The 21,677-nt window shown below is 39.2% G+C and overlaps 2 protein-coding genes across 2 annotated transcripts; one reads left to right on the top strand and one right to left on the bottom strand.

Moving 5' to 3' along the window:
- Positions 1-7,789: 7,789 nt before the first annotated feature.
- On the bottom strand, positions 7,790-10,047 carry LOC5568757 (transmembrane protease serine 9). The gene is made up of 3 exons (XM_021842991.1): positions 9,903-10,047; positions 8,830-9,850; positions 7,790-8,767 (listed from the first exon to the last, which is right to left on the bottom strand). Exons 1-3 carry the CDS (start codon positions 9,961-9,963, stop codon positions 8,176-8,178), a joined length of 1,674 nt encoding a protein of 557 aa, XP_021698683.1. The 5' UTR covers positions 9,964-10,047; the 3' UTR covers positions 7,790-8,175.
- A 7,090-nt stretch (positions 10,048-17,137) lies between these two features.
- On the top strand, positions 17,138-19,869 carry LOC5579366 (polyserase-2). Its single transcript, XM_001647622.2, has 4 exons — positions 17,138-17,356; positions 17,417-17,572; positions 18,291-19,152; positions 19,217-19,869. Exons 1-4 carry the CDS (start codon positions 17,266-17,268, stop codon positions 19,815-19,817), a joined length of 1,710 nt encoding a protein of 569 aa, XP_001647672.2. The 5' UTR covers positions 17,138-17,265; the 3' UTR covers positions 19,818-19,869.
- The last annotated feature ends 1,808 nt before the right edge of the window (positions 19,870-21,677 follow it).

Here is a 21,677-nt window from a genome sequence, read left to right as displayed (position 1 = left end):
AGTCAGTTAAGTCATCGTGCAAAATTTTGGGTTCACCCCTCAGTATGATGCAAATCGTGCAAAAATTTGGGTTCACCGCACGCACATCATTTTTGTCAATATCTCTGCCATTTTTTCAACCGATTTTAATAGTTTAAAGCTTTTTTGAGCACAAATAATGGCGCGTACATGATTGGTTTGAGATTTCACAGATTTAAGTAAGTTTAGGTGAACCCAAACTTTTGCACGATACACCATACTGAGGGGTGAACCCAAACTTTTGCACGATGACTTGACTGACTGTTTCATTGATTTTGAATACTTTTCTGATTTTTTCGCCAAAACTTCGTGGGCTCTCTTCAAAGAATATAAGATTACGATTCTAATGACACTTTGATTTAAAATTTTGGTCGATCCAATGCTGAGGAAATTGGATATGATTAGATAACTCCTTGTCTTTCGAATGCGGCTTAAAGAGTTTGAATTGGACGTGTAATCACAGAGATATGGACAGAACACTTTTGTATGTTTTTGAGGGGGTGAACCCAAACTTATGCACGGGAGTGTATGTGTAGTTGTGAGTTCTCTGTGCATTACCAATAAGAAGAGAGATGACAGATTTGTTTTTATTTATGGCATTTATCAACGTTTGTGAAAAAGATGAAACGAACCTGAAAAGGGTTTTGCTTTTTTTGCGATAACTTTTTTTCTTGACTTAACGATCCTGCTGGTATAAATCCTGCTGCGAGTATAGTATGCCATGATTCCATAAGCACTAGTGCGCCAATTTGATTGAATTCGACCAAATCGTCCGCAATCAGTTTCATCTACAGTGCACGCGGTGTGGGCATTGCGGTTTCAATTTTGGATGCAAATATTTTGGATCATTTTTAGTTCCTTGCGATATCCGACCACTGGATCATATTAGGATATTACATATTACTCCAACAATTCCGTGAAGAAATGTCTCCTGAATTATCAGAAAACGGACAAAAATTCTTCCGGTGGTTCCAGAGGGGGTTTCCAGAAGGTTAATGCAAGGAAACCTTCAGGGTTTCACTAGAAAATTGACATGGGATTTCTGTATTAATATAAATTCATAAATTCTTTTAGTTGTTCTTGTGGAATCTTTTTTCAAAAGCTCTTCCAAGCACTCACCAAATAAATAACCATCATTCATCCACGAGTTCATCCAGGGATTCTAGACGGAATTTCCCAGAAATTTGAAAAGGAATCCTCCATGAATTCCTCCAGAGATTTCTCCAAGAGTTCCAAGAAGAATTCATCCAGGAGTTTCTTCAGGAATTCCTAAAAAAGTTCCTTCACGGATTTCTCCAGGAGTTTCTTCCTTCAAGGGTATCTTTAGAAATTCCTCTAACAATTCCTTCAGGAATTCCTCCAGAAGGTCTTTCAGGATGTCCTCCATGGTTTCCTTCAAGAATTTCTTCAGGGGTTCCTTCATTAATTCTACCAAGAGTTCGTTCAAAAAAGACTCCAGGAGTAGCTCCAGGAATTCCACCAGCTGTTTCTTCAGTAATACCTCAAGAAGTTACTAAAGAAATTCCTTCAGGGACTTTTCCAAAAGTTTTTTTCAGGAATACCCTCCAGGAATTCCTTCATGACTTCCACCAGAATTATCTCCATGAGTTCCTTAAGAAAATCCTCCAGGAGTTCCTCCAGGAATTCCTCCAGGAGTTCCTTCAGGAATTCCTCCAGGAGTTCCTCCAGGAGTTCCACCAGGAGTTCCTTCAGGAATTTTTCCATGAATTCCTTAAAAAGTTCTTCCGCGAGTTCCTTTAGGAATTTCTCCAGGAAATCTTCGAGGATTTACTAAAGGAATTCCCCCATGATTTCTTCCAGGAGTTTCTTCAAGAGGTACTCCAGGGGTTTCTTCAGGAATCCCTCCTGAAATTCCTTCAGGAATTCCTTCAAGAATACTTGTTTTAATTATGAATCGTGGTTTACGGCCAACCAGCCGAGTGGAAGTTTAACAACTACCGAAAAGCTAAACATTACATATAATTTGCAATTGGATTAGATGGACAAATTGATGTGAAGATTTGCGAAAAAGTTACACGTCTTCTCAGTGAGAATCGAACTCACGACTCCCCGATCTCTAGTTGGGGCGCGTTAACCACTACGCCATGAGAGGACTCATGAACGCAGAAGTTAACCTGAATTCGATTTCAGCTCAATAATCACGTGGTCCTCTTTCGCAAAGTGCACCTCTTTCGGAAGAATTAGATGCCCATCCAAACACAACGCTTTCTATATATATCCAATGCCTAGCCCGAGAGCGCATTGTTTTTTAGATATAGGAATAGCACACTACACTAGCCAGCAACTGCGCTGGCTGAGGTTTCTATTGTGTGGGCTTCCAATGGGTCGCGACGTTCTCAAACGACCGGTTACGGAACATGAGTCCGTTGCTCGATAAATACTTGTTTTAATTATGAATCGTGGTTTACGGCCAACCAGCCGAGTGGAAGTTTAACAACTACCGAAAAGCTAAACATTACATATAATTTGCAATTGGATTAGATGGACAAATTGATGTGAAGATTTGCGAAAAAGTTACACGTCTTCTCAGTGAGAATCGAACTCACGACTCCCCGATCTCTAGTTGGGGCGCGTTAACCACTACGCCATGAGAGGACTCATGAACGCAGAAGTTAACCTGAATTCGATTTCAGCTCAATAATCACGTGGTCCTCTTTCGCAAAGTGCACCTCTTTCGGAAGAATTAGATGCCCATCCAAACACAACGCTTTCTATATATATCCAATGCCTAGCCCGAGAGCGCATTGTTTTTTAGATATAGGAATAGCACACTACACTAGCCAGCAACTGCGCTGGCTGAGGTTTCTATTGTGTGGGCTTCCAATGGGTCACGACGTTCTCAAACGACCGGTTACGGAACATGAGTCCGTTGCTCGATAAATACTTGTTTTAATTATGAATCGTGGTTTACGGCCAACCAGCCGAGTGGAAGTTTAACAACTACCGAAAAGCTAAACATTACATATAATTTGCAATTGGATTAGATGGACAAATTGATGTGAAGATTTGCGAAAAAGTTACACGTCTTCTCAGTGAGAATCGAACTCACGACTCCCCGATCTCTAGTTGGGGCGCGTTAACCACTACGCCATGAGAGGACTCATGAACGCAGAAGTTAACCTGAATTCGATTTCAGCTCAATAATCACGTGGTCCTCTTTCGCAAAGTGCACCTCTTTCGGAAGAATTAGATGCCCATCCAAACACAACGCTTTCTATATATATCCAATGCCTAGCCCGAGAGCGCATTGTTTTTTAGATATAGGAATAGCACACTACACTAGCCAGCAACTGCGCTGGACTCATGTTCCGTAACCGGTCGTTTGAGAACGTCGCGACCCATTGGAAGCCCACACAATAGAAACCTCAGCCAGCGCAGTTGCTGGCTAGTGTAGTGTGCTATTCCTATATCTAAAAAACAATGCGCTCTCGGGCTAGGCATTGGATATATATAGAAAGCGTTGTGTTTGGATGGGCATCTAATTCTTCCGAAAGAGGTGCACTTTGCGAAAGAGGACCACGTGATTATTGAGCTGAAATCGAATTCAGGTTAACTTCTGCGTTCATGAGTCCTCTCATGGCGTAGTGGTTAACGCGCCCCAACTAGAGATCGGGGAGTCGTGAGTTCGATTCTCACTGAGAAGACGTGTAACTTTTTCGCAAATCTTCACATCAATTTGTCCATCTAATCCAATTGCAAATTATATGTAATGTTTAGCTTTTCGGTAGTTGTTAAACTTCCACTCGGCTGGTTGGCCGTAAACCACGATTCATAATTAAAACAAGTATTTATCGAGCAACGGACTCATGTTCCGTAACCGGTCGTTTGAGAACGTCGCGACCCATTGGAAGCCCACACAATAGAAACCTCAGCCAGCGCAGTTGCTGGCTAGTGTAGTGTGCTATTCCTATATCTAAAAAACAATGCGCTCTCGGGCTAGGCATTGGATATATATAGAAAGCGTTGTGTTTGGATGGGCATCTAATTCTTCCGAAAGAGGTGCACTTTGCGAAAGAGGACCACGTGATTATTGAGCTGAAATCGAATTCAGGTTAACTTCTGCGTTCATGAGTCCTCTCATGGCGTAGTGGTTAACGCGCCCCAACTAGAGATCGGGGAGTCGTGAGTTCGATTCTCACTGAGAAGACGTGTAACTTTTTCGCAAATCTTCACATCAATTTGTCCATCTAATCCAATTGCAAATTATATGTAATGTTTAGCTTTTCGGTAGTTGTTAAACTTCCACTCGGCTGGTTGGCCGTAAACCACGATTCATAATTAAAACAAGTATTTATCGAGCAACGGACTCATGTTCCGTAACCGGTCGTTTGAGAACGTCGCGACCCATTGGAAGCCCACACAATAGAAACCTCAGCCAGCGCAGTTGCTGGCTAGTGTAGTGTGCTATTCCTATATCTAAAAAACAATGCGCTCTCGGGCTAGGCATTGGATATATATAGAAAGCGTTGTGTTTGGATGGGCATCTAATTCTTCCGAAAGAGGTGCACTTTGCGAAAGAGGACCACGTGATTATTGAGCTGAAATCGAATTCAGGTTAACTTCTGCGTTCATGAGTCCTCTCATGGCGTAGTGGTTAACGCGCCCCAACTAGAGATCGGGGAGTCGTGAGTTCGATTCTCACTGAGAAGACGTGTAACTTTTTCGCAAATCTTCACATCAATTTGTCCATCTAATCCAATTGCAAATTATATGTAATGTTTAGCTTTTCGGTAGTTGTTAAACTTCCACTCGGCTGGTTGGCCGTAAACCACGATTCATAATTAAAACAAGTATTTATCGAGCAACGGACTCATGTTCCGTAACCGGTCGTTTGAGAACGTCGCGACCCATTGGAAGCCCACACAATAGAAACCTCAGCCAGCGCAGTTGCTGGCTAGTGTAGTGTGCTATTCCTATATCTAAAAAACAATGCGCTCTCGGGCTAGGCATTGGATATATATAGAAAGCGTTGTGTTTGGATGGGCATCTAATTCTTCCGAAAGAGGTGCACTTTGCGAAAGAGGACCACGTGATTATTGAGCTGAAATCGAATTCAGGTTAACTTCTGCGTTCATGAGTCCTCTCATGGCGTAGTGGTTAACGCGCCCCAACTAGAGATCGGGGAGTCGTGAGTTCGATTCTCACTGAGAAGACGTGTAACTTTTTCGCAAATCTTCACATCAATTTGTCCATCTAATCCAATTGCAAATTATATGTAATGTTTAGCTTTTCGGTAGTTGTTATTCCTTCAAGAGTTACTTAGGAAATTCTCAAGGAATTGCAAGGGGGGTTCCTTAAGGAATTGCTCCAGGAGTTCTTCAGGAATTCTTCCATGAATTCTTCTAGGAGTTTTTTCAGGAATTCTTCCAAGAGTTTTTGAAGAATGTAAGGAGGGTTCCTACAGGAATTTCTCCAAGAGTTTTTTTCAGGAATTCCTCCAGGAGTTTCTTCAGGAAAATCCTTCAAGGGTATCTTCAGAAATTCCTCTAACAGTTCCTTCAAGAATTCCTCCAGAAGATCTTTCAGAATGCCCTCCATGGTTTCCTTAGAAAATTTCTTCAAGAATCCCTCCAGAAATTCCTTCAGGAATTTCTTCAATAGTTACTATAGGAAATTCTCAAGGAATTGCAAGGGGGTTTCCTTTGGGAATTGCTCCAAGAATTCTTCCATGAGTTCTTTCAGGAATTCCTCCAGGAGTAACTTCAAGAATTTCACCAGCTGTTTTTTCAGTAATACTTCAAGATGTTTCTTAAGGAGTTCCTTCAGGGATTTTTCCAAGAGATCTTTCAGGAATACCCTCCAGGAATTCCTTCAGGACTTCCACCAGGAATATCTCAGGGAGTTCCTTAAGGAATGCCTCCAAGAAATAGTTCAGGAAATCCTCCAGGAGTTCCTTCAGGAGTGCCTCTAGGAGTTCCTTCAGGAATTCCTCCATGAATTCTTCTTGCCATTTCTTCAGGAGTTACTCCAGAGGTTTCTTCAGGAATCCTTCCAGAAATTCCTTCAGAAATTTCTCCAAGAGAACCTCTAAGAAATTTTTAAGGAATCGCTCCAGGAGTTCCTTTGGGAATTGCTCCAGGAATTCTTCCAGGAATTCTTCCAGGAATTCCTCTGGGAGTTCTTTCAGAAATTCCTCCAATTGTTTCTTTAGGAATTCCTCCAAGAGTTTCTTCAGGAATTATTTCAGGAGTTCCTTCAGAAATACCTGCAAGAGTTCTTTCATAGGTTTGTCTTAGCATTCTTTCAAATGTTTCTTCAGAGATTTCTTCAGCTGCTTCAGTAATTTTACTGAAATTTCCTTTCGGGATCCCTCCATGATTGTTTCTAGCAGTATGCTAAATTAATTTTTATGTAAAACGGAAAAGTAAATACAGAAAAAGTTTTTGAAAAACGTATCCTTAATTTTCATTTGCGCTACAAGTGGGACAAGTGTAAATTTTGACGTTTTGAATAATAAATTGTGAAACTAACAGCTATATTTACAATTTCTATTAACTATAACATTTGTTAAGGATTCTCAATGATCAATAACATAAGTAACATGTAACCAAGAAAGTTATATTCTCATCAATTAAATTTTTGTCTGTTCAGTTATGTTTGTTCAAATGATTCAACAAAATTATAACTACAACAATTTCAAAGTTAGTTCTTACGTCACGGGACATTTCTGCTACATAGAATGACCACCGCTTGTTATTTGTTTTCAAGAATGTCGGATAAAACGTCGGGAGTCCTTCAATTTTGTATTTAGAATATTTTTTGTGGATAGATATATACTCCATTTTTATGTTTTAAACTAGTTTTACATAGACATTCCTAGGGATTTCCATGCGTTGTTTTATATTATAGAAAATAATGTTTCTTGAATTATCAGAACGTTCTGTTTTTCTATGATAATTGTGAATTTTGTTTACTTATAGCTAACTATGGAGCAAATACAAATTAAATCGTTAATGAGAAACTTTTCACTAGCGCCACGTGATTAATTGACGGTGTTTGAATTAAGTTATATTTAGGTGTACGTCGAACTTGATACGGAATAACAGGTTAGCTATCTTTCGCTCTGTTATGTAATAATGGTTGAAAAATGTCTAGAATATTTTACCTATCGTAATGTTCTGTATGACCTTAAAGGTTTACAAATGAGTTTCAAACGTTAATTAACATATTCAGTAAAATACACAAATTATTTTCACTTATCTCATTTACCCACTTGCCCCAAATTCAAGGAAATAATTTTAAATGAAACACAATTTTTCGATTAAAATATCTTCGAAGTAAGATTAAGGTGAAGATGTATCGAAGCAATTTTTTAAATTACAGATCAGAAGAACCAGACAACCACAGACAAACAGACGTAACACTTACAACAAATCACGATCAAAATCATAGTCGAGAGAACATGTACATACGCCCATTGGGCGTCACCCAATGCTAAAATCGTTGTGTTTGGCCGATGGGCCAACAGATGGCAGTAGTGTGTAAATGTCAAACGCGAACAAAAACGATGCGCGCTAAGGGATTGACCATCTACAATAAATTCAAATCGATCGTTAAAAAGATGGCCGATGGACAATGATAAGAGTGTGACGTCTGTTTGTCTGTGAGACAACCGTTCAGGCTGAAAATTTGATCGATTGATCACCACCAGCAAGTGACTAATCGATAGAATTTTCCACTTGAACGAATGTCTGGTTCTTCAGATTTGTGCTTTTGGAAATTTGAGATGTGGCTTTGATTTATCTTCACCTGAACTCATTGCCTTTCGAAGAAGCCATACAGAGTTTTATTTAGACGTGTAATCACAGATATACGGGCATAACTCTTTTTATTTATTCTCAAGGGATGACCACTAACTTTATCACTGGAGTGTACGCTAAGTTCTTTCTGCTATCGCTTGGTTTTTGAATATGTTATCCTTTTCAAAGTTTATTTTAACTAAGGATGGTCTCAGGAACTGTTGTTAGTTGGTTCTTCTTTGTATACATGAAATATAATATAATTGTTTCCTTTATACACAGGTACAGGATAAATATGAAGTGTTGATTTATTATAGAAATGGGAAATTATTTTTATTTGAACACTGACTGCAGTGATATTTTTAATACTAACAATTTATGATATGGGAAAACGCTCTCATGAAATCTCCAACTCAACCGTCCGTTTAATCCATTTCAAATAATATCCTATATCTATGAAAACACTATTTGATTTGGGCCCGCATATCGACAAGTCAAAGAAATACAGTCCTTTGAGATAGTACTGGTTGGTGCCTTTCAGGCTTGTTTGATATTGCATTGAACTTCCGCTCCTAAAACTAAAACAGTTTTCAAATCTCCTGCTACCAGTTGCGCATAAAAAACTTTCTTCAGGATCGAGGTTGACTTCAATAGATTTATACACTTTAACGCATTGTTTCACATCTTGTAGCTGTACCATTTCACGTTTCAATACGTTTGATATCCCTTCACGTTTCCATCCAACGATAAAATGATTTTCACTAAACATCCTAACTTTGGGCAAGCATATTGGTTTAACGTTTGTCATCTTTGTTGGAGCTTCTTCAGCGAGTTTGATCATTGCTACATTATGTCCATAACCTGACAGTCTGAAATGTGGATGATGAAACACTTTAGAAACTGGAATCGAAACAGCTACAATTTCCTCTCCATCGGGATCCAAATCGGGGTTGGTAGATAAATCAAAATCACCCAGTCGAACCGCTTTGCTGGAATAAGAACAAATTTGTTTGATTTCGTGACAATAGTTTACAGTTGACGAAATACTCACAGTTTATAGTTTTTACACACCATGCATACACAATGCCCAGTAGTGATCACAAACCTTGGATGAATCAACACACCGCCACACATTGTTCTTAATTTGGTAGAGTTCGTAACATCATACTCCAGTATGGTTATCCAAGGATATTGTTGAAAAATCGGTTTATCGTTTTCAGGAACGCTTGCGTCATGATCATCTATTCCACAATCTTTCAAATTGAACAGGTTGTTACTCTCCATGGATGCCACAGACTGTATCCAATCCAGATGATATGTTATGTTTGCAAAAGTTACATACTGTTTTGGATCACATCGCTCAGTTGAAGATGGGTCGATGCGTACTCCAGCATTGGTGATGCCTCGTATATACCACGAGCTGTCAAAAGCATTATTAGTGAACATTCCTCCGCCACTATCACCGAAACACACATTGGTCATATTGCTATTTCCAGCGCAATAGTTACTGTAATCTGTCGATAAAAGCACACTGAATAAAGATGCATCACTTTTCAGACATGTGGCGTAATCCACCAGATTGAGATCAGCTTTCTGCAGAACAGCTTCCATTCGGTTCCTATCACCAATGCCCCAACCAACTACAGTTCCTCGAGAAAAATAATAATCGTCAGCAGGCAAACACGCAGGCTGAATGAAGTCTGTAAACTTTATCTTGCTGACTGCTTTCAACAGGGCAATGTCGTATTGTTGATTAAATGGATTGTATTTGAAATGACGAACAACCATAACTACCCCATGTTCTTGCTGAACAGCGTCATCGATAAGAGTGAGCCCTAGCCTAAGCCGAAAAAGGTTAGCCGATAGAGGAATCATGTTCCTAAAGGTACAGTGAGCTGCCGTCAGTACAAGCATAGAACTGATCAGAGTTCCTCCGCACTGGTAAGTGGGTGTAGATTCTTCATTTTCTGAATGGTAGATTGCTGCATGCCAGGGCCATTCGCCAGGAACGGAGTCTTCTCCACCAAGAATAAGTGGTAACTGTGTAAATGGCCTTCTACCACACTTTTTCGCTGAAATTGGACAAAATTAGCATTTTATGTAATAATTGAATTTTAGAACTACCTCTTGCGGTATTTGAAAAAAATATTGCAAGAATAATTAAACATTTTACGTTCGCTTGCATACTCTCATGCAACCTTGTGCGATAAGTTGAACTGACTGGATGAAACTAGCGATCGAGCAGTGTACACATGATAGTGGTAGCATACCGTTTTGACTCATATTCCGAAGAGTTACGGCTGACAATGACTACTACTGCTTCTGACAGGCATAATATTTGTGATCGATTTGTTCATAAAATTTAACTGTGAACTATTGATTGTTCTGATGGGCTAGAATGATTTTTCATTTTCAAACACTTGTTGTACTCAAATGTCTGTATCATATTCCGAGCATCTTGATTGGAATTCAGAATATTGTATTGATTCGTATTCAAATAATAAATAATTTTATCTATGCTAGTTTTGCTGGCATCGTGGTAAGAAATCATTACAACTAATAGCGTCTAAAACAGATCAGGGAGCATATTAAAACGAGCAAACAGTGACCACCAATTCTTCGCAATCTTGAAATACAAGAACCGCGTGTTCAAAACAGGGGTCTGGTCGGAATTTTAGCCAAAACGGTGTAAGCATTTTGCCAGACGGGGCTCCCCCGACAGAGTACATACAATTCAAACCTTAAGAAAGATTGAAAGAGTCATAATTGGAGAGCTTGAGTTGAGCGCGTGAATGTGTACAATCTTTCTGAGAGAAATTGAAATGGACTTTGACTAAGAGAATATCATCATTTTGAATGATTTGTTTTGTGTCATGCTTAATGTACAGGTTGTTCAATAAGTTCGAATACACTTTAAACATGTGTTAAAAAAAATGGAAATACAGGATACTCTTTTCTAAGTCAATTTAAGTTGAAGCAATGTTGATTGAGAAAGTTTTGAGCACATTAGCAGAACGCAACCCCCCCCCCCCCTCACCACTTTTTTTCCTTTATGACAAGACGTTCTGAAAAGAATCACACCTGGCACGCACCTGGTCCATCGGCTTCTCGTCCCTGATCTTGGAAAAGAGCTTCTTAAATTGGTCATGTACAACCATACATAAGAGTCCAGGGGATTTAAGTACAGGGAGCTGGATACCACAAAGTCTTATCGAGAAAATCAGACAAATTCTCACGAATCCCCGATTGGACGATATTCGCCGTGTGGGCCGGTGCACCGTCCTGTTGAAAAACGTAATGATGCTTGCCGTAGACGTCCCGAAATACCGGGTCCACAACCTTCTCCAGAATCTCGGTCTTATAATACGCTGCGTTGATTTCACCTTTTTCTCGATAAACACCAGTGACAGCTTTGCACGCCTGGATACGGCCTCCCAACTCATCACCGACGCGGTGCTTTGGAACCGCGGGATGTTTCTGAGGGTCAGGAGTATGCTAGCGGAATCGGTGGCCACAGCCGATTATTTTGGATATTGTGCAGCTGTTGCAAGAACTTTATGACTAGGGACAATGGAAATTCGCGGCAAAATTCTTGAAATTTCGCGGTTGACCAAGGCGATAAATTTAAAACTTCGCGGTTTTGTCGCGCTCCCATACGTTTGGACATATTTCACACAAAAATACACATTCTCAATGAAAACAGTGTATATTTCGTGGAATTTCTATAAATGTAGTTTTATAAATTTAGATGATTAGTTTGATATTAGTGTGTAATGCAAAATTTAAAACGAAAGTAGCAAGCCAAAAAACTTTTCAGTAAAAACTAAACGATAATAAACTTTTTTTGGAACTTCGACTTCAAGTTGAATGAACCATTTTCATATGTTAAAACTGAAATTTTCTGTGATTTCCATATAAATATTCCAATTTTAATTTATTTCGCGGAATTTCGCAGGATTTCCTAAATTTCGCGGCGGAGGCCAAATTTCGCGGATTTCGCGGCTTCCGCGAAATCGCGAATTTCCATTGTTCCTAATCATTACATACCTTGATGATATCTTGGTGTTTGGTCGAACTCAGGAACAGTTAAGATACCTCGTTAACGAAGTAAAAACAGTTTTAGCGGTCAACGAAGAGAAGTCGAAATATGATCAGATGACTGTAGATTTTCTTGGATTTACGATTGACGGTAGCGGTATTTTGCCAATGCAGAAGAAAATATCGTATATCAAGATGTTTGCAAGGCCCAAGGATACACCAGAAGTTCGTAGTTTTTTGGGTATGCTAAGTCCGTTTATGAGAAATTTCTCCCATAAAACAAAAATTTTCAGCGAACTTTTAACGGACAACGCAAAGTTTAACTGGACCAGCGAACATCAAGAAGCATTCGAAAGGCTTAAGGATGAAGTTGAAACCAGGGACGAAAAAAATCATGCTCACTAAACCCAATTCACTGACATTTATGCCACCATCAAAGTAACCGCACCACCACCAATATGATTGTACCAATGAAGATGGCACAAAAGTAGATGGGCAAAACAAACAACGATGCTTGTATGTCGTTGGTGTTTTAGATTATCAGAAGCAGAAAAGTATCAATTTTAGAAAATTGATTATCAATGAGGTTCATATGAATTTAAAAATACGCTGCTATACGGGTAATGAACGATCCGATGCACGGAATCGATTATATTGACGCGTCTTTAGTGTGCCTCGTGCAAAAATTACATCTTCCCTATGCGGAATGTAAAAAAAAGTCAAGCTGGTTAGAATGATAATCATTTTCTGTTCCCGATTATTACAAAGCGGTTGAGTAGCAGCAGGTCAAAAGGAAACTGACAATCTTGCGTAAGCGCCTTGCCAATCTTTGTTGTGTTGTCAAGGTGAGGATAAAAACAAATAAAAACAAATAAAATCTACCCAACAAGTATCAATGTAGGCGAGGGTAGATTGAGTATTTTCGTCCCTGGTTGAAACTGATTTGATCAAGAGAGAAAACTTTAACGATACTTCGCCATGGGGATTGGGAGCGATTTTAGTCCAAGAAGTGGACAAATCTGGAGAGCGTCGGATTATCGCTTGTGCTTCCAAAAGTTTGTCAGCAGCAGAATGTCGGTACCCGTAGTTACATCATTGGCAATTATATGGACGATGGAAAAGTTTGCATACTATCTTCTCGGTAGACGGTTTACACTGCGATCAGATAGTGAGGCACTAATGTTTATGACCAAAAATGGTAACCGCAAGGATGTTGGCAAAATAATTCAATCACGCGCTGTGGGCTGGATGCTAAGAATGGACCACTTCTCCTTTAATTTTCAATATGTTTCCGGAAAAGACAATATTGCCGATGCTCCATCGAGGATTGGAGCTAAGAAAGAAAATCCGGCGTTTGGAATCTAAAAGGACTCCCATGAACTGTTTTCAGTGACAGCGAGTACTAGTGATTTCAATGACCAGTTGTTAACGGTAACAAATGCAGAAGTTAAGAAGGAATTGCTGGTTGATGGTGAGATACAAACTGTCGTTAAGTGGTTGGAGAAGCAGAAAAAGTGGCCCCAATGTATTGCAAAGTATCAGGCATTTCAGAGCGATTTGTGTTTGCAAGGAGAAGTATTGATGAAACTCGTGAAAATGGTTTTGCCATCAAGATTACGGAACAGAGTGTTACGATTGGCTCACCGAAACCATCCAGGCATGTCCACCATGATAAATTTCCTAAGGCAAGGGTTGTGCTGGCCAGGTATGGACCGAGAGATTGAAGTATTTGTTAGAAGCTGCCCGGCGTGCAAACTTGTGACAGAAACATCACGCTGTCTGCTTTGTTATTGACCGACAACTATTCACGTTTTCTTGTTGCCGTTCTGTTAGATAAAACGTATACAGAAGCCGTGAAAAAGAATTTGAAGAGGATCTTCAACACTTACTATAATCCGAAAACTTTGAAGGCTGACAATGACCCTCCTTTCAACAGCTTTGAACTGATTTGAAAGCATGGTTAAATAATGTATGGGGAGTTCGGTTGATTCACAGCACTCCTTTAAATCCGAGGAGCATGCATGGCATCAATAAGATCACAGCGATTGCTAAGCTTGCAAAACTTAATTGGAAGGAAGCCCTATCCGATTACGTGGCTGCGTACAATTCGTAGCCTGATCATGTGACAAAGATCCGTCCGGCTGAGTTGATGTTTGGGAGAGCCGTGCGGAGTGTACTTCCAAATCGTTGTACAGATCAGCGGCAGTCGTTCGATGAAGAACTACGCGATCGGGATCAGATGGCAAAGTTTAACCGTAATTCAAAAGAGGACAGTAATCGCAGAGCTCGGAGAACCGAAATCGAAGTTGGAGATACCGTGCTGGTATCGCAACAAAAACGGGATAAGGTGGACGCACCATACAAAAATGCGTTTTACAAAGTAGTTAAAATTCAAGGATCTGGCCGAGCCACGAACACGGTAGCATCTAAAGTTTTTGAAGAAGTACGTGGAACGCAAAACGAAAAAACCAGTAGATAATGGTAAAGTGAAGAAAAAAAAAACACATAAAATATTATTTTACATGTCAATTTTTCTGTTGCAACATTTCCTTCATTTTTTTAAATAACGAGGCAGGAGAAGGAGGAGTCAAAGCAACTGACGAGTAACATCCCTAGAACAACAGACGAACTGCGTAATGGTACCAAACGTTGTACCACTAATGGAGATTTTCATGATGATGAAGAGCCCATTGCAAAACGCCGAAACATACGAGAGAACAAAAAAAAAAACCAGAGATTCCTTAATGCGAACAGACGTGCTCATGAATGATATATGAATTCTCGCATACTCTGAGATAACGCCCTAAAAGCCATTGGTAACCACGAGCGTAGCTCGTTGTTTCTGAACAAATGAAAGAAATAGCATCCAAACCAACATCACGGGCTGGTAGATATTGATCGTTTCTTCCCCATAGCGTTGTCAAATAACATGAAAATCCATTCAAATGCTCAGAAACAACGAGCTACACACATGGTTACCAATGGCTTTTAGGGAGAGATCAGAAGTTATGCGAGAATTGTTTGTATTTACATTATCGTTGATGTGAGGGTAGGATGTGGTATCCTAGATTTAGAGTGTAAGAATGTTGGGGACAGTATGGATTGGGATTGGATGGTTGTTTTGATAACAGAAATATGTGTAGTAATTAGTGGTCTCTGAAAGAGTTGCTATGATGAGTTATCACCTTTTGCTCTCCAGTTTTCAAAATGACGACCAAGTAACAGAAGTAGCGTGTCAAAATTTTGCTCGCGCAGCAAGAGAATCCGACATTCTCGCACAAAACTTATGTAAAGACGGATTTCAAGCAGCTTTCGGGGTAGGAGTTTTATACCGCATCAGGAAAAGGGAAGGCAGCTGAAATTTTCAAAACCATCAAACTTTCGAAATTTCCAACACAATACCTCGTTCGTCATGCCTTATGCTCGTGTGGTCTAAAAAGTGGCATTTTCATCACTACGTGAACCATCAATAATGAGATCTACGTCAAGGAGTGCCTCGAAAAGCGGCTACTACCATTCCTGAAGCTACATGATAGAACCTGTGGCGTGCTCCCACTATGGGAAAAAGACAATCCAGTGGTATGATGCGAAAAACGTGGTTTTGGAACCCAAAAACCACAACCCTCCTAACAGTTCAGAACTCCGTCCTTCTTCTTCTTCTTCTTTCTGGCGTTACGTCCCCACTGGGACAGAGCCTGCTTCTCAGCTTAGTGTTCTTATGAGCACTTCCACAGTTATTAACTGAGAGCTTACTATGCCAATGACCATTTTGCATGTGTATATCGTGTGGCAGGTACGACCCAAGTAGCAAATTTAATTTTATGCTATTCTTGAAGTATTCTCTTACACCAATTCTATAAAACTATAAATAAAACCAGTAATTCTATAAACCTACACTAACCCAACGATAAACCTCTCATAAGACTAAAGTGGCCCATACTAGAGACGGTGTTGGAGAGCAGCTGTCAAGTATCTCTTAAAACTTGTAATCATGCACTTATGACAATCTTCAACACTTCAATAAACCTTCCACAAGTAGTTCTCAAGACAAGTTAAACTCGCAATATGTTTATCATGTTGGTTTGGCTAACGAATTTACAAATTCTTGTTCATAAAATTATCAATCAATAATAAAGCAAAATGCAAAACATCTGTGACGATAACTTTTCGTATTTTTTAGAACTGGTTAACTGGTTAACAATATTGTTCGCGTTATTAGTAAATTGTGCACCGTGAAATCAATAACGACAGCCGTGAATAACAGATCGAAAATCCATGCAAGGCGCCCCCTTAAATGATAGGATTCATAATACTACAATCAATAATGTATACATATTAGTGCGTTGATTGATGGGGGAGAAATTTATGACGTTCTCGACCAAGTGTTCTTACTCTCGCTCGAGCGCGTTCTTACAGATAAGTACGAGAGTTTCATAAAATTGTTGCCAAGGTCACTTGTTCTTATTGAAAATTAAGTCTTATGTGATGCATCCGAAGTGTTCTTGAAGAAGTATTAAAAACTAAAACGGTTAAAGATCATTTCTACTGGGTCAAAATCATTATAAAACATAGAAGAATATGCAAATATACGATAAAACTGTCATAAAAATAAATAAAGCCAGTTAGAATCTAAATTGTTACTTGGGCGAAGATACTCTATGCCCTGGGAAGTCGAGAAAATTTCCAACCCGAAAAAATCCTCGACCGGTGGGATTCGAACCCACGACCCTCAGCTTGGTCATGCTGAATAGCTGCGCGTTTACCGCTACGGCTATCTGGGCACCCTACTCCATCCTATCGAACGGTATTGGGCCTTGGTCAGATGGAATTTCTAAACAACTAAAAATTCATGGAAAACAAGCGCCAGTTCAAATAAAACTGGCGTTCGGCAGCCAATAAGGTCAATGAGATCACTGTGCAATTTTTTTATGGAAGTAGTTAACCTGAAGGCACGGCAGTTCGAATTTGGCAAACTAAAATAATAAACGAACATTTTTCCCTTTAAATATATAAATTAAGTTACCTAAAAAAAATAAGAAGGTTTCTGTATTATGAATTTTGACTGAAAGATACGATTTTTTTGTCGACCAATTTTTGCGCGTTTCAGTCTTTAATTAAAATCAAGTTACTCAGGATTTCGAGAGCATTTTCAATCAAGATAACGTTTTCGACAGTTCCCAGGGGACTGATTTGGAAAAAGTGATAAGTATTAATTAATAAATTCAAAAATATGAAAGCCTCTGGCGATGATGGAAACTACATGTGTGAATCATTTTTAGCGTGTCTGTTTCCCGTTGCAAATCTTCAGCACTCTGTTAAATCCGTTGAATCAGTAAGGCTTGGACAGCAGAAGAATAAGGTTTAAATCGGCGGATCATCTCCCTTCGCGCATTGCACCAGCCAGCGAATGTGACTCAAAACAAAACACGCAAGGGAATCCCGCAGAACTATGAGATCAAAAGCTATCAGCACGGTACTTCCCCTGGTTTGCTTTACATTGGCCGGGCTGTCAGCTTACCGCTGCTTGGCCGATAAAGGAGGTGTGAGTCGTGGAAAAAGTTTTTGTTTGTCAAATAATTGTGCTTTACTTTTATTTTTAGTGAATTGTGGGCAGCGTCAGTTGAGCTTTCTGGCTTTGATAAAGTCGGGAAAAGCCGCAAATGAAGGCGATTGGCCATGGCATACAGCTGTTTTTAAAAAGGATGTCGGATACATTTGTGGAGGAACCATAATTAGTGAAAACTTCATTTTGACAGGTGAGTTTGACGACAAGATAGTTCGATACCGAGATACAGAGATAGACACCCTGTAAAATATATAAAACTGGTAAACACTAAGAGTTTTGAGATAGAATAATAACTCTCAAAATTTTGTTATCGCAAACTTATGTAGCTCTTTGTTACATGTAAAAGTTGTTGAGTGGTCGAATGTTCATGTCGGAATCAAATCTGTAAATTGGAAAAATTAAATGTTCTTCGATGTGGACCACAATTTTGTTCGAAATGACCTTTTCAAAAAGTTTAATGATGGAGGATAGCAAGCTGATTGGACGATAGCTAGAAGCTTCTACAGGATTTTTGTCCAGTTTCAAAATTGACATTTTTACATATGTCAGGAAAATATCCCAACTGAAAACATATGTTTAATATATCAACCAAGAATGATGAGCTAATCTGTGGAAGTTTCAGGGTGAGAAAATTTCATCATCGCCAGGGCCTTTCATATTTTTGAATTTTTTAATAATAGTTTTCACTTCTTCCCATTCAGTCTCCCAGGTATTTTCGAAAAAGTTATCTTCATTGAGAATGTTTCCGAAGCCATGATTGGACTAGTGAGTCCTAAATTAAAATTATGCGCTTCAAACTGCATAGCAAATTTTTGAGCCTTTTCGCAATTAGTTATTAATATTTTGTTTTCTATCAATGTTCTGAAAACATTAGCTTGATTCAAAATTATAATATCAATTCTTTTCAGCTGCACACTGTACAACCTATTACCGAACGCTTATTCCACCAGATAATTTCCTCGTCAAATTGGGCCTTCATAACAAAAGTCATCCATATGACCACACGGCAACCCTTGAAATTGTAGAGGTCATTCGGCACAATGATTTCAACACGGAAAATATGAAAAATGATATTGCGTTACTTAGGACCGAAGATGATATCGTATATTCTGATTATATACAACCGATCTGCCTGTGGCCTCAGGACAGGTCAAGTTTGAACGAGGTTTTATCATCCAGCGGTTACGTTATCGGTTGGGGACTAGGAGACGAAGACAAACCCATCGATATCCTGCAAGAAGCAACACTTTCCGTGGTAGATCGTGCCACGTGCCTGAAGAGCAAGCCATTGCATTTCGAGAAACTGCTTTCGGAAAATAACAGCAACTTTTGTGCTGGTAACCGTAACGAGACAAATGTGTGCGATGGTGATAGCGGTGGTGGAATGTTTTTCGAGCTTGGCAATGCTTGGTACATACGAGGTTTGGTCAGTACCGGAGTTCGTTCCAAAAACAGCAGACATTGCGATCCTCAGCAGTTCGTAGTTTTCACTGATATTCCGTATTATCTGAAGTGGATGCACGATCACCAACAGATGGCTAAGAAACGAAATTTACTAGATTTGGGTAATTGTGGACTAGATGAACATAGCTTGACAACGGAAGAAATTGACAAACCAGTATTTTTACAATATCCTTGGACTGCAATGCTGGAGTTCAAAGGAGATTTATCCACGACTATTCACCCATTCTGCAATGGAGCACTCATTCACCCTCAATTCGTAGTCACGGTTGGACATTGTGTGGATAGCAATTTTAAAAAGTACAAACTGTAAGGCCAGATACACTTAATTGATAGTTTTAGAACCATCATTAAATGTTTTCTCTTATTTCAGTAAATCGGTTCGCTTGGGAGAATACAATCAGAAGACGAACCCTGATGTCGGTAAAAAGATAAACGGAAGGGAAGTCAGTACTAATATACAATCAATCGATATAGAAAAGGTGTTCAAGCATCCAGAGTTCAATAAACCACGCTACGATAACAACATTGCACTGCTGAAATTGAAATTCCCTGCCGACATTGATCGACCCAATGTGAAACCAATTTGCATTCCAACTCTAGAAGATCATAATGAGCAGTACGTTGTCAGCGGTTGGAAACGTGTTGGCAAAGAGTCTCATGTTTTGACTAGAGACTTGACTCTGCTGGAAGATGCTGACACTTGTAGAGAAGTCTACAGGAAGTTCAATATTCATACGTCGGTGAACCACATCTGTGGAACGTATTTCCAGGAAGACATCCAGCAATGTTTCCATTTTATGAGTGGTGCACCTATGCAGTACGTAAAACGAGTTGACCAGAAAAATCGTTACTTTCTGAAAGGGGTGTTCTCGTTTGGATTTCCTGGTTGTATGCTGAACTATACAGACGTCTTTACGAGTATCCACAAATATACCGACTGGATATCAATAATCGTTGATCAAGAAACATAAAGAAGATAGTAGCAAAATAAACTGGTTTTAAGCGCCTTAGTAAAATTTTGAAGAAGTGTTTCCCTATTACTAGAACTAATTGCAGTATTCTGTATATTCTCTAATATTCAGGCAGTCACAAAAACAATGCAAGCTTAAACTTCTAGCTCACACTATGTGGGAAACTGTTCTCTTGCGCTGCAAACCCTTTTCCACCCACATATGAGATATTCTATAGAATCCCCGAATAAACAAAAATCATTCCCTCTTTTCTAAAAGTTAGTAAACATCAGGGCCAATAAATATCAAAACCTTATACAAAATCAAAACATAGCAGAGCTATTTTGGTCTAGAGCAGGGATGTTAAGCGATAAGTAAATCATTGTCTGGCCTGAGTGACAAAAAATAAACAACAACTCTCACCGCTTAGCGAATTTTTAACGGATTTCAATTATTTTTTGTCAGTATACTCGTAGGGTAAAAGCACCGGTTTTGGCCAGCCTAAGAGAAAATGTCAAAAAAATGAATGAGAAGCCGTATTTTTACAACAAATATGCCAAATGCAAGCTTTCAATCCATATTATATGTGTAAAACATCAAAACTGAGCCAAAACCATTTTTTCGCTTTGAAAATCCCGTTGGTCAATATAGGCCAACGGAACCAGTTTCGGTCAGAGATTTAACTTCGGTTCCTAAATTGGCCAATTGCATTGATTTCTCATGAGAGTGGCCAAATTAGGAGTACCCTGGCCAAATAAGGTGTATGGGAGTTAAAATTATAAGGAAAATTATTTGTTTTTCTTATGTTTTGAATCAATTTGGACAAGTAAATGAATGTAGCTCCATCATATGAATGTGATCTACTGCACACTAAAGGTTTCATGCTGATTGGCTATGTAAAACGGTGTATAATCTACTATGGCTACAACTGGCGTATGGCCAAAACCGGTGCTTCTACCCTACACATATCTTGTTTCTCAAAGTGATCAGAGCAACTCGGGTATATTCATGTGGCCGGAGTTATTCCGGTGGGTCACTGGGTCAGGTCGGGTGGAAAGGGTGCTGTGCTTTTGTGCCCCTGAAGGAAGGAAAATTTCAAGTCACAGATAGTTTCCAGAATCCGTTATAATGTGGCCAAAGATTTTTAAGAAAAAAAGATCTTTGTGAACAGATTGAGAAACGATTGAATTTGATAACCATGGTTTCTGCTATTGATTGATCCTACAAATTTATTATTATTTAGATTATATTTGGGTCCCCTGGCCGCCTCAAATTTACTACAATGCACATTAGAGTGATGCAAGTTTTGAAATGTTTGCTCCCCTATGCTTTAACGATTTTAATTATGGTAAATAGCATCCTTCCAAAGTTTGAAGTGATTCGGAAGAAATTTGACTGAGCACACACCATTTGAAGTTTATATGGAGATTACTATGGAAAACGAAAATGTTTTGTGTTCAGCCCTCTATCTCTTCGTCATAAAATTTAATGGAAAAGTGAACAAATTCTTATTTATTTTATTTATTTATTTATTCACTGTCTTGAATCTAGTATGATTCCTCAGACTGTCTCTGTTCTTCTAATGTGAAATCCTCCTAGCTACAACTGTGCCGAAGACCACTTTTTGATTGGACCTCAGGATAAATTGTTATTCATCATCATAAAGTTGGTTTGCATGCAGCATGCTTCACCAACTATTTGGCAGGCAACATTGGTGCTCCTGGTTGGAAGAATAGATCAAAGTAATCCAGGCTACTATGTTCTACAGCAAAAAAGTAGTGTTGCTCTGAAAGTAATTGAATGATCATCTCAGCATGATTTAGACTTTGTTATCAAAAATAACAAATTATACTTACGTCTCATCGAAATGTGGTCTTCGGC

The sequence above is a fragment of the Aedes aegypti genome, chromosome 2 (genome assembly GCF_002204515.2).
Source record: "Aedes aegypti strain LVP_AGWG chromosome 2, AaegL5.0 Primary Assembly, whole genome shotgun sequence".
NCBI lineage: Eukaryota > Metazoa > Arthropoda > Insecta > Diptera > Culicidae > Aedes > Aedes aegypti.
Note: the sequence above shows the minus strand (reverse complement) of the source record. Positions and strands in the feature narration are given on the sequence as shown.

Excerpts from the sequence above, each read along its gene's own strand:
- LOC5568757 (XM_021842991.1), bottom strand. The coding sequence starts at position 9,963 with ATGCAAGCGAACGTAAAATGTTTAATTATTCTTGCAATATTTTTTTCA. Across the intron at positions 9,851-9,902 it reads TTTTTCAAATACCGCAAGAG|CGAAAAAGTGTGGTAGAAGG; the intron begins GTAGTTCTAAAA and ends GTCCAATTTCAG. Across the intron at positions 8,768-8,829 it reads GTGTGTAAAAACTATAAACT|CAAAGCGGTTCGACTGGGTG; the intron begins GTGAGTATTTCG and ends TTCTTATTCCAG.
- LOC5579366 (XM_001647622.2), top strand. The coding sequence starts at position 17,266 with ATGAGATCAAAAGCTATCAGCACGGTACTTCCCCTGGTTTGCTTTACA. Across the intron at positions 17,357-17,416 it reads CTGCTTGGCCGATAAAGGAG|TGAATTGTGGGCAGCGTCAG; the intron begins GTGTGAGTCGTG and ends TTTTATTTTTAG. Across the intron at positions 17,573-18,290 it reads TGAAAACTTCATTTTGACAG|CTGCACACTGTACAACCTAT; the intron begins GTGAGTTTGACG and ends AATTCTTTTCAG.